Source organism: Euprymna scolopes, chromosome 8 (assembly GCF_053919585.1).
Source record: "Euprymna scolopes isolate OS-2025 chromosome 8, ASM5391958v1, whole genome shotgun sequence".
NCBI classification, from domain to species: Eukaryota; Metazoa; Mollusca; class Cephalopoda; order Sepiida; family Sepiolidae; genus Euprymna; species Euprymna scolopes.
The window spans coordinates 95,695,502-95,708,933 of record NC_136489.1 but is presented as its reverse complement, the minus strand read 5'-3'; the positions used below and the strand labels follow the sequence as shown (position 1 = coordinate 95,708,933).

The window sequence follows — 13,432 nt, the reverse complement described above, 5'->3', positions numbered from 1 at the left end:
ACACACTCTGTACCTCCACACATGGAAGAGTAAAAATAAATAACAAAATGTAAAATAAACAACATCTACATATCCACGACTTTAATTCCCACTCAATGATCCTGACCTGGGCCCAGAAAAACCAAATGTAAAGCACACACTTGTTAGAAGAAATAACACTTTAAAGACATATTCCGCCTCCAACCTCTTGGGAAGAGCATTTACTCTTGAAATGCTCCTTACAAATCATCTCTTTCCAGAAAATTTCTGAAGAGGACATAAAAAAAATTGTAAGACAATCATCTGAAATGCGTTAAACTCATTTCAATAATTGGAAAAATGAAAATATCAAATAATAAAAACCTTGATTCCAGTAAAGCAACCGGCCCTGAGGATATTCCAATTATAGTACTCAAAAGACTTCAACCAGAACTAGCGCCCATACTTACAAAACTGTTTAAACATTGCCTTAATGCTTCCCATCACCCTGGAAAATCTCATCAGTATGCTCTGTATTTAAGAATTCAGGTGATCACTCATCTTCCTCTCAGTACAGGCCAATAAGTCTCCTGTGCATCATGAGTAAGTTGCTGGAATCTGTGTTAAATACAGAAGTAATCAACCATCTTAGCAAAAATAACCTTCGTGACTCGCAATATGGTTTCCATTCTGCTAGATCTACAGCAGATGCGCTTACAGTTATCTCATAGGATTAGCGAATCTCTCGACGGAGGCAACCTTTCTAGGGCAATTGCTCTTGACATATCAAAAGCCTTTGATAGGGTATGGCTTAAAGGTTTACTTCACACGATCTTCAGCTATGATATAGCTGGAAATGTCTTCTCAATTATCAAATCATTTCTCTCTGATAGGTTCATAAGAGTAGTGGTTGATGGGCAGAAATCAGAAGCTCTCAGTATTAATGATGGAGACCCTCAGGGGTTCATCCTGGGCCAAACTCTCTTCCTGATCTACATTAATGATTTTCCAAATCACACCCTTACATCATTTGTAGACATTTATGCTGATGACACTACCATTTATGGTAGTACATGTAAGACAGTAAACGTCCAAGTTCTCTCCAATTCTCTCTCCTCTGATCTCAGGAACGTGGTGCAATGGGGAAAGGAGTGGCTGGTTACTTTTAATGTATCTAAAACCAAGCTTTTATCTTTACATCATCAATGCTCTGATCCCCATATGGCATCAATTGAAATAAATGGCTCTCTCTTGGGGAGGCCTCATGTTTTGACAAGCTTCTGGGCTTGACTTTTACTCTTGATCTTAAGTGGAACACATATATTAAATCTGTTGCCAAGGCTGCTGGAAAAATGGTGGAATCCTTCTATCGATCCAGTAGATATCTCACTGCTGATGCAATTCTCTATCTATATAAGAGCCAAGTACGTCCAAGGATGGAGTACTGTTGCCACATCTGGGCAGGAGCTGCTAGAAAGGACTTATCCTGCCTTGATAGAGTTCAAAATAGACTTCATAGCCTCATAGGGGATGTCCTTTTCTCTTCCCTGCAACCTGTTTCTCACAGAAGAAATGTTGCGAGTTTGTCTCTGATGTATCGTTATTTTCATGGCAAGTGCTCGACTGAGCTCCAATATATGGTCCCCCCTCGCCAAACTTTCACAAGAAACACTCGTCTAGCAGAAATCACTATCAATAATTTCCTCCACTTTTTATCTGTACCTAAATCTAAACATAGATTCCATGAACAAAGCTTCTTTCTTAGAACTACACGCCTATGGAACTCTTCCATTTTCTTGCTTTCCAGCTGATTACAATATGGTGGTCTTCAAGTCTAACGTAAACAATTTTTTGATGAGCCGTTCCATATAAGTTAACAAATTCACCAAATTTCCATTACTAACGATTACTATATTGTCCAATTTCTACTGTACACTCTTTAACCATTATCCTCGAGTGGCCTCAAGGCCTTAATAAGTGGTGATACCCATGTAAAAAAAAGATTTTTTTTTAAATACAAGTATATGAAAACATAACAATTGTTGATGACCCCACTCATTTAAATATACTTTTTTTTTTCTCTCATTTGAATCTCTGTACCCTTTTTATAAAAAGCATAATGAAAACTGTGAACCAAATTTTACAGGTAAAATTTATTTTTCGACAGAATATCTCCAATAAATAAGGATGGTTAATATATCCTTATTCTGCAGAGTTTCAAAGAATGCAAAATTTTTCTCCTCAGAGGAAAGAAATGAGTTAGCAAATTATATAAATAGCAGAACTAAAATATGCTGGTTTTAGCATTTTATGAAACTGCATTTTTAGGGATGAAAAGTACCTTGAAATTCCCATGAATAATGTTTTATGCCAGAAACAAATGAGTGGTAATTATTCAAAGATCACTGACTATGATCCACCCATTGCTGCCATGAACTATTTTTTTTTTTTAACTCATATTCATCTCAAGTAAAATTGCCACAGAGACATAGGAAGCTACTGTGAATTAGGAACCATGTTTACAGGGACACTAAGTAAAGAGTTAAGCAGAAAGATGTCTGTTCACATTGCATTTAAATCTCTGCATTTTAGTACAGTCAGGGAAGTAGGAAACAGGGAGAGAATTCCAAGGTCTTGCAGCGTGAGATAAGAAACTATTAGAGTAAAAGGTTTTCTACTATTGGAAGGCTACTACAGCAAAGGGATTTTGCTGCTTCCAGCTTAGTTGGGAATATTAACGTTGAGGAAGCACCAGTGCTATTAGTTTGTTGGACCACATTCCATAAAAGTACTTATAAAACAAGCATCAGTAGTTATGGGATAGAGTTTGGAGCTTGGTTGATAGTGTAGAACCTATTAGATTTGAGATCCTCTCTTGAACTCTATCCCATAGAGAGAGACTAATGGTTAATGTACTAGTCCATGGTGGCTTTGTAGAGATATGGGATTCTGTCAGATGCTGTCATTTATCTGACTAGTTTTGTCACTTTAACGGATATTTACTAAAACACAAATGATTATTACAAAAAAAAATGATTAATATAAAACAATAACATCATATGAATCACTGTTCAAACTTCACCTACTTCATAACTTTTAGTACTATCTTATGCTGTACATGCAGAGAAGTACAGAGGAGAGACCGATAGGGAAATCATTCAAGATACTCAAATTGGGGGTCATCCTATCATTTTCAACATATCTTCTTTTCTCATAATATTTCTTAGTATTAGGACTTATACTTGAGCCTTTGGGGCATACAATTAAGAACTTGGTTTTGGACATCAACGGACATCTGCAGGACAGATACTAAATCTCGACTAGTGATAGATGTTTAATTTTTAGGCACATTCACTATGAATTAATAATGGCATACCTTTCTTTTTTATTATTTGGCACAGGTTAATTTTGTTGATACCATAGAGACAAGCTAAAAGGTTCTGGAGCCAAATTTCCATAGAGTCTGGCAGACAAGAAAGGAATTCCAGGATGGCAGCAGATTCTCCTCCTTCCTGAAAGACAATCTTAATTCGTTCAAACTGACTTTGGCTGAGGCTATTCAGCTGCAGCATTCCCATACTCAGATTGAGAATGTCCACACCGTTGTCAGAAAAATCTATACAGAGCAAATCAAATATTTCAATGGAGTAAACAAAGTCTCTTCTTTCACAGACATGGCAAACTTTGTATAAACTTTGGAATTCTGAAGAGAGAAAAAAAAGAGAGAAACATCAGAAGATTTAGTCAAATCAAGAAATTTTGTGTTCAACTAAAAAACTAAAAGCCATAATATGCATGTTTGAAAGTAAACATATGTCTGATGAAGAAATATTTCCCTAAATATAACAATACAGATCTTCCACTGACCATATTAACGCAAGTAAGAATACAATACATGTAAAATATTTAAAGCAAAAACAAATATTTTATTTATATATATATATATATATATATATATATATATATATGTATATATATATATAAAATATTTGTTTTTGCTTTAAATATTATACATTTATTGTATTCTTACTTTATATATACATATATATATATATATATATATATATATATATAAATATATATATATATAAATATATATATATATAAATATATATATATATATATAAATATATATATATATATATATATATATATATATATATATATATATATATATATATATATGGAAAAAGAAAGAATATCCTGTAGCCTTCTAGGAAATTTTCAATGCTTCATCCCAATTTTCAGGGTATTTCTTCAGGAGATGATAGAGATGATTAAGGAAATAAAATGAGCAGAAAGACCTTCATGTCTTCCCCTCTGAAATATATATATATATATATATATATATATTCAAAAAAATGTTCTTTTAATTACTTATTAATGGCGCTATGTTATAGAAACCTGCAAGTTGTTTAATCGTGCTTGAATTTGCGATAAGTGCAGATTCAAGAAGTCTCTGGCGCGGTTTATTTGAAATAAATTGAACTATTTTTACTTGTTTAAAGTCAAAGGTGTGATTATGTTGCAATGAATGAGAGAATAATGCACTTAAAGAATTGCTATTTTTTATATCTCTTTTATGTTCACTGAGCCTTTTTATCAATTTATGCTGAGTTTCACCAACGTATTTATGATGGCAATTATGGCAAGGAATAGCGTATATACCTCCATTGGAAACTGGTTTGTTTTGGAGATGTTTCATAGTTTTTAATATATGTCTTATGGTTAGTGATGTGGTTTGTACGATAGGAATTTCTAGATTGTTTAGTGTGTTACAGATTATTGCATTATTGGTGTGTGTAGGTAAAAGAAGATGTCTGTTTACGAGAGAAAGGTCTGGTGTATATGATTTTTTATTATTATTTATTCTGGAAAATATTTGTGTGGCTTTTCTCTTAGCCACACAAATATTTTCCAGAATAAATAATGATAAAAAAATCATATACACCAGACCTTTCTCTCATAAACAGACATCTTCTATCATTTCCTTGTAGGGTCTTTCCACCCTTGAACAATTTTCCCATATGTTTTTTTTTCTTATTCTATGGATAATGTCTACTATCGGATGATATTGGATTATGTCTACTTTCTGCAACTATTCTATCTAAAGACAAAACATCAGTCCATACCCAAATACAAGAATTAATCTTCAAATTCTTCTATTTTAGCTTTTGATTCTTTGTAAAATTGCAACCTTGATATTACATCTATGTGTGGAATTGAATTTCCTTTGATGCATTCTATATCGAAGTCAAATGCCATTAATCTTATTGCCAATATGAATAAGATATATTTAATGGGTATCGATCAAATTTAATGTGAACCTGAAATATTTTAATTTTAAAATAATAGGTTGTGCATATATTATGTTCCTAGAAGTTCTTGATTATACAGAAATTTGATAGAAATTTATCTATTTACTAGCGGTGGCGGGGGGGGGGGGGCCTGGTTTTGCCCAGGTGTAAAATACGCTTAAATATGATATTTTAATTTGTCCATATTTTGTATATATTATATATATATGAGTCATGATTTCAAAAGTAAAAAAAAACAAAGTATTTAGGTGCCATCAGCTAGAATCAAAACCAAAACTGTAGCATTCAAAGCTGGTGACGTTACCACTGTACCGATGTGCCATGCATATAAAGTGATCAAAAATAAAAAATTAAAAATAAATTAAGATGAATGTACAAAATGTTTAACGATTTTTTTCCATTTTTACCTATTTTTGACCCCCTTAAAAACAATTTTAACTGGCTAAAGACCCATAAGAGAACAGCCCATAAAAAATCCAACCATTTGAGGCCGCTAATGCCGCTCTGTGACTTTTAGTTTCAGAGGAGATAGAGTTTGAAAATATAAAGACAGACAGACAAACATATAGCCGTTTATATATTAGATATATTATAAGTATCATTAAAATTTCAGAAAAAATTGGAGATATCTGAATTTTCACAAAGGGCTTCCACCTCTTTGATATATGTTAGTTAAAATAGTATTGATTCATATTGTTACATTTAAGTTCGAAGTATCATTTCCTTTGGGCTGTCATGCCTAAGTTCGAAATGTATTTTTATTGGGGTGTCACATTGAATTTTGTAATAATAGCTTCTTTTGTACGCCATACTTTAGTTTGAAATATTCTTTTTTATTTAGCCTGTCAAGCATAAGTTCAGAATAGAATTAAATTTGGTCTATCAGGTTTATGTACAAAATATTTTTCCCTGAACAAAAATAATATCTTAATATTCTTGATGTTTTGACTTTGAGTAACTAATTCTTGGATTGAATATAAAATATTTTATATGTTTAAAATGGAAATTTATATAGATAGGAAAAACATAGAATATTTGTTAATATTTTTTAGAATCCTTGTAAAACAAGGGGATTCTTCAACTAAGTTATTAAAGAAGTCTGAGTCGATAATTTAAGGACTGTAAATTATCAACAGGTCTGACAAATTACAATCAAAAGTTTCTCACTTATTTATGCAAATTATACTTGATTGAAAGTTATTAATAAGAGTCAATGTTCATTTGTTTTCATTTTAGAAAAAAAGTTCAGTGAAAAAAATTAAAAGTATTTAAAATGAATAAGTTTATATATTTGTTTTTGGTGGACAGACGATAATGTGAAAAGGTTAATCAGTTTTGTGTATATGCATGCATTAGTATCAGCATGTGTATGTTTATGACTGTGTGCAAGAATTATTAATTCAGTTGAGTGCATGCATCAAACCGGTTGCACAGAAACAAGTTTAAGCATTTTCATTTTGAACAGCAAAGAGTAAACTACAGTCTATGTTCAATTCTCAAAATATAATTTTTCTAGTTAAAAATTGTCAGGCTCTAATTGTTGTTGATACAATGGCCAATGCTTTCTTCTTTATATTTGTAAGTTGATCTACCTATTTCAGGAATAAATGCGCTCATCTAGACACAGTAAATAGTTATGACTAAACGTTGTGGCAATTAGTGGCAGTTATGGCCATGGAATTGGACACCAACTTTCTGTAACATACTTTTGTTAATTTTGTCTTGATTATTACCAAACCGTCAAAGTTACAACAATATTTAAATAATTAAATTCAGTGTAATGTCCTTTTTCTGGATAAAATATTTCCACTGCTGGTTTCTTTGCCGTAATTAATTTTAATCTACCAAAAACTATCTGTTGTTCCTCTGACCAGATAAATTCAACATTCTTTTTTCTTAAATTTGTAAAAAATTCAGTCAGGTTCGTACATTTTGGTAAATATCTTTTGCAAAATATTTTCCAATCCCAAAAACGCTTAAAGTTCTTTTTTTATTTGTAGGTATAGATTTTTTTTTTTTCTATTCTTATTTGTGCATGTTTTCTGTTTTCTTTTTTTCACTTATTGTCATTTCAGCATTTCTTCATTTATTTAAGATGGCATTTGGGTTCCTTATTTTTTAATTCATTTTCATTAGTAGCTCCTATGAAGATATTTCCAGATTATTGTCTTCTAATTTTTTTTAAATCTGGTTCAATTTTTAGGTTGATGTTCGCTTTTTTATGTATGATTAATGTAATATGATCTTTCTGGAGTTGATCATAATCATATTCTAAAATGTTTTTTTTAAATTTATTTAATTCTTTGAAAAACCCTTGGATTATTATTTTAACTGAAAACTATCAGGGTAGAAAGACTTCTGAAGAGGGTGTTATCTGTCAGCATAAAACCAAATGATACTATAATAATTAATTAATTAATTAAATAATCTTAAAATAATACTTCCAAAATCATTCTATAACTAGCAGTTCAGCCCAGCTTTGCTCGGGCTCTATGTACAGTGCATAACTTTATGTGCATAAGTATATATATATATTAAAAAGTTTGACTCATGTCCAGATAACCTATATGTTTAGACCCAAAATTGGCAGAGGAGTTTGGTAGAATCTGTAACGGTCAACTCTCTAACTTTGACCTCTTGGCAGCCAAATTTTCACCCAAAAACTGATTAAAAAGCTTGCTGCATGTCTGAATACCCTTTATGTAAAATTTCAAATGTTTAGACCCAAAATTGACTGAATAGTTTGCTAGAGACTGCAAAGGTCAAATCTTTTGAACTTTGACGCCTTGGCAGGCAAATTTTCAGTCAAAATCACATTAAAAAGCTTACCTCATGTCTGAATACACTTTATGCAAAATTTCAAATGTTTAGACCAAAAATTGGGTGACTAATTTGGTAGAGATCGCAGAGGTCAAATTTTTTTTAACTTTTACCCCTTAACATTTATATTTTGGGGCTTAAATCAAACTAAAAAGTTTGATCCATGGCCAAGTAACCTACATCTAAAATTTCAAGTGTTTAGACCCAAAATTGCCAGAGGAGTTTGGTAGAGTTTTCAAAGGTCAAATCGTTGAACTTTGACCCCTTGACAGCCAAATTTTTGGCCAAAAACCGATTAAATAGATTTTCCCAAATCTCAATACTCTCTATATCAAATCTCAAGTCTGTAGACCAAAAATTGACAGAGTAGTTTGGTAGGGAAATGTACACAAACAGACACACATACAGACAAACCAATTTCACTTTTATATATAGATTTGTTACATAAAAACTTTTTGTATTTTCAGCAAATACACATTTATTTTCTACTAAACTGGTTCCACTTTAAAACAGTCTTGCTAGATATGTACCGTTATATACACAATCCACTATGACTATGCAATCCCCAATGCTACATATCTAGAAAATGGAGATATTAAACCTGACATAGTGATATGGGACAAGAAGGAAAAAGAAGCAACCCCAGTAGAAGTCAGTGTACCCAAAGATGCTGGGTTAAACATAGCTGAGAGGGAAAAGATAACGAAATTACAAAGTCTTATGTATGACATAAAAAGAAACTGGAATCTTAGGAAGATCTTCATCATTCCAGTAATTATAGGAGCAACAAGAATCATGAAAAAGAATTTAAAAAACTAACTGGCAAATATACTCAATGGCCCAAGTGCAAGAGAGATTCAAACAATTGCACTTAAGGGGACAGTTAGAATCATGAAAAGATCTCTTACTTTTAATGTATGCAATAGCAGATGAATGTTTGGCATCAGGTAGGATGCCCCATTGCCGACTAGTACAAAATAATAAGAAAAATTTTTTACCAGCTTCTTTAAGTGCATGTGCGAATTTATTCCACTTTTCTGGCTCCTCACAATTTACTATCAAGTTGAATAGCAATTTGTTTGCATCAAGAGAACATTTTCGTTCAGTCTTTGTAATTTTGCTGGCACTGGCTAAAAAACAAAACCAAAAATAAAAAAGAAACTGTAAAATATTAACTTGCAGGCGAGTAAAAATAAATATATGTATCAACAATAAGTTTAACCACAATTCGATATTCAAAAGTCCAAAAAGGTAAAGCAGTCACAAAAAGTGCAGGAAATAAAAAATAATACCAAAAATGAAGTAAATAAAAATCGACATTTTACTCGCAACAGAGGAAAAACGTTCATATTATTTGGATTCTTCAGACTACAAACAAATATAACCCTTTCCGGGAGATATCAGTTCTAATGAAAGGAAATTAAAGATGTCACCTATTTGAAAAATGATTTATACCCAGACAAAATATTTTTTGGAAGAAATTACATTAAATTACATTTTGTTCTTTTTAACAATATGGTGCAATGATCCTCCAGAAAAACTGATGAACTGGAATCAAATGTTGATGCTGTAGGAAGAAAGCTATCGATGACAAAGAAACTATAAACAGACTGACTTTATATTATGTATAAGATAAAAAATGAAGTTTTAACGATGTGAAAATGTGATTGTTGTCAGTTTCCTGGAATTCAACAAGAAACAAACGGTGATTTTCAACTTTAGTAAATATGAATGATATTGAGAGAAGCTGTAAAGAAAATATCTTCTATATATTAATAGGTTGGAACGATGAAGAATTCGTATTATTGAGATTCTTCGAATTACTGTTCTCATCTTGAGTGTTATTTTCACATCGTTTCGCTCAATGTAACCTCCGATCTCCTTCAGGCGTATTCTGTTGAACTTGGGAATCTTTCTGTTGAACTCGGGAATCAGTATGGAATTTCAAACAGAACCCTTTATTTACTTCACAGGAGTTAGCATGCTCTTGTTTCATTAGCTGTGACTGCGTAGAAGTCCTCAAGTAATTCATAATTATATTTTGAGTGTCACCAGATCTGCCCCAGTCTTTAAATTCCGACCCACTGAGTGCTTATTAGAAAACGTAAAAATATTCAGGAAAAATTTTTTAAATGGAAACGTGTAAAAATAGTGTGGTGGTTTTTGTTTTTTTAATCAGAAAATAATTAAAAGAATGAGGTGGTATGGGAGAACCAATTTCACTAAAAAGCAAAGCTAATAAGGAAAACACTATAAAACATGTCCAAATCATTTTTTTTTTTATTTTGGCCCACATAGCTTTAAAAAATCAGCGACACATACACCCTCCCTTCGAAAACTTTAGATACCCCTGATGTAGACCACAAATTGATGACCATCAAGTGAATGTACATAACCAGGATTTAATGGCCAAATGTGCTGCAATATTCTCTCGGTTTCAGCTGTCTCAAAAAATATGCAAGAAGTCGTATTTTTTGTTGATGCTGCTGTTTCAATACTATATCCACAGCTATGCCCCATGCATTAACGACCATTGGAAACTGGGCATTGGACAAAAGATATGCAGGTAAAGATGCCTTCGCATGTTTTCTCTTCGCTTCATTTCAGCTGACTATTTTTCAGCAAAATCTGCTTGTTTTTCTTCTTCTTCTTCTTTTTGTTATGTAACAGATCAAAAAGATAATATACTCTGTTGCAGGGTTTCCCAAAGTGGGCTCCACATGGCTCCTAAAGCCCTTTCTTAAAGAGGAAAAATTAAATGACTGCAAACATTTAATTATTTATCTTTTTTACTGAAAAGAGACATGATGCATCAGGATGGTCTTTGAAAATAAATAAAAAAATAAATTAAATAATGCAACAATTTTTTATTAATCAAAAACAAAAACTTTTCATCAGTAGGTGTTAAAATTTGAAATTAATGTTTTTCATATTTATTTGAGAAATTATCTTGTTAGTGCTCCGTGAAAAACCTTTACTCTACTCAGGGACTCCATGGTCTCCTGAAATTTGGAAAACCATGGTCTGTTCGATAGACCATCTGACCACCTGACACAAGTAAGAACATAAGAACATATTACATGTAGAAAGTTATATATATATATATATATATATATATATATATATATATATATATATATATATATATATATAGTGATTTAAAGGTTATGAGGGGTTTTTTTGAAGCATGAAAAACGATGTTACTTTTTGTATTTAATATTTTTATTGTTATTTCTTATATTTCAAGCGGACCTCCACTCTTGGTCACAAAAAAGTATCGAAATCTATATATATTTTAAGGTAGTGAAATGAATTAGATTACTGGTTAGTGAAGTTTTTCTTTGAGGAGATGTTTTACATTGAAAATCAATGGATTAAGGATTATAATTTAAACATTGTATTCTTTAGTTCAAACAATAAATTTTTATTTTGAAAAGTGATTCTTTTTAAATGAAATTTGAACATATAAACTCTAATTTTATTTATATATATATACATATATATATATACATTTATATATATCATTATAGAAGCGTTGATTTAACTTGAATAAAATAAAATGCGTATCAAGTGCACTTGAAAGCCAAATCACAATGCAATATTCGATATACTGGAACTCATACCCTTGACGTTAATCTCACGTGACCAACGCAATGTTGGAACATTTCAAAATACAACCACTGAGAGACAATGCACAGATCTTTAAAAAAATATTTTTCTTTCTCCAACTTTACAACATGACAAGAAAGAAAAAGGAAAATAAAAGAAAGAAAACAACATATTGAGGATGGAGTTTGACTCTGAAATATATTTAAGTAATAAATTTCAAGCAAGTAAAATATTTGTTTACTTTCCTAATATTATGTTGTAATTTGGCTTTCTAGCGCACTTGATGCATATTTTACTATATGCATATATACACATATATATATATATATATATATATATATATATATATATATATATATATATAATTCTACATATACTCTACACATGTATTGACTCAATAAAGTTTCACCATTATACCTGAAGTTGCTTCAGTGTGAACCATCTGTTACATCTCTGCATTGTTCTGCCTTCTATAAATCCAAATTTCGATTATATAGAAAATATTTGTTTGTTAAATTATCAATTTGTATTTTGAATTTTTTTTTTAATTACTGTTTATAAAAACACAAATTTTTATTATTTGTAAAATTTGGAGGCAAAAAAAAATTTCATTGTTAAATTATAAATTTACAATAAATTTTAAATCCAGTTATAAACAAAAAAAAAACACTAAAAGAAATTATTTATTACTTGAAAATGTGAATCAAAAAATAGAAAAAGAAAATTACTGTCTGTTATATTGTTGGTCACTAATGATCAATTTTAAAACTAAGGATAGAAGACACAGGCAAAAAGGTAACACAGCAATGGCAAAAAAAGATAACAAATGCAGATGAACAATGTAAAAGATGGAGGTTGTACCTTTGGTTCAATAAAAACAAAGAACAGTAACAGAGAAGAAAAAGAAAACTAGTTATGGTGGATGACATCACTGAACCCCCAGATAGGAGGAGAGACATCTCTGAAATATGAATGGCAGAATAAGGTTTGGTGATGTCTCTGGAACCTGGACATCAGAAAAGGACATCTCTGGAACCTGGACAGCAGGAAAAGATTTGATGATGTTAAAATAAATTGCTTTGACTCTTCTGGAAATAAAGGATTGTAGTTATTCCCCTTACCCGGAATGAAGGATTCTGCCATATTGATTTCTCAAAAACACGTGTATATTTTTAAGTTGATAAAACCTTTATGAAAGGCATTCCTGTTTATTCTTCTTTTATCTCTACTTATCGTTTCAATTTTGTCAACTTAAAAAAAAAAATGGACAAACTACTGCAGCCGGACAGATTCAACGTAGAACCAACAGCTCCAAATTTATAAACACTGGAAATTGACGTTCGAGTATTACACACTTTAAACAATGGGGAAATAGAAAATAATGCACAAAATCACTTCGCCTTGATTAATTCAGTCTCAGCGACAATATTTGAAATAATGAGCGATGCTACAGATTACAACAGCGCCATAGAAACGCTAGACGCTGTTTACATAAAACCGACAAATGTTATATTTAACCAGCATCAACTTTTGACGAATAAACAGAAACTGCCACAAACTATCGATAATTTCATGCAACAACTGGAAGTACTTGCCAAATCTTGCAAATTTCAAGCAGTAAGCACTGAGGAGAACAAAAAGCAATATATCCATGACACTTTAATTAGCGGCATCTCCTCCTCATCTATTCATCAGCACCTACTCGAAAAACCATTATCAACTCTACA

At 31.4% G+C, this 13,432-nt stretch overlaps 1 protein-coding gene across 5 annotated transcripts in view; it reads right to left on the bottom strand.

Moving 5' to 3' along the window:
• LOC145283660 (uncharacterized) overlaps positions 1-13,432 on the bottom strand; it is a 45,078-nt gene that overhangs the window by 19,831 nt on the left and 11,815 nt on the right. For 2 of the 5 annotated variants that reach the window (XM_080132660.1, XM_080132658.1), the window contains exons 2-3: positions 9,005-9,226; positions 3,335-3,661 (exon numbers count right to left, since the gene is read on the bottom strand). In XM_080132660.1, coding sequence (XP_079988786.1) covers positions 3,335-3,661; positions 9,005-9,226 — 549 coding nt within the window. The remainder of the gene's footprint in view (positions 1-3,334; positions 3,662-9,004; positions 9,227-13,432) is intronic. The other 3 variants (XM_080132659.1, XM_080132661.1, XM_080132662.1) reach the window with 2 other exon arrangements.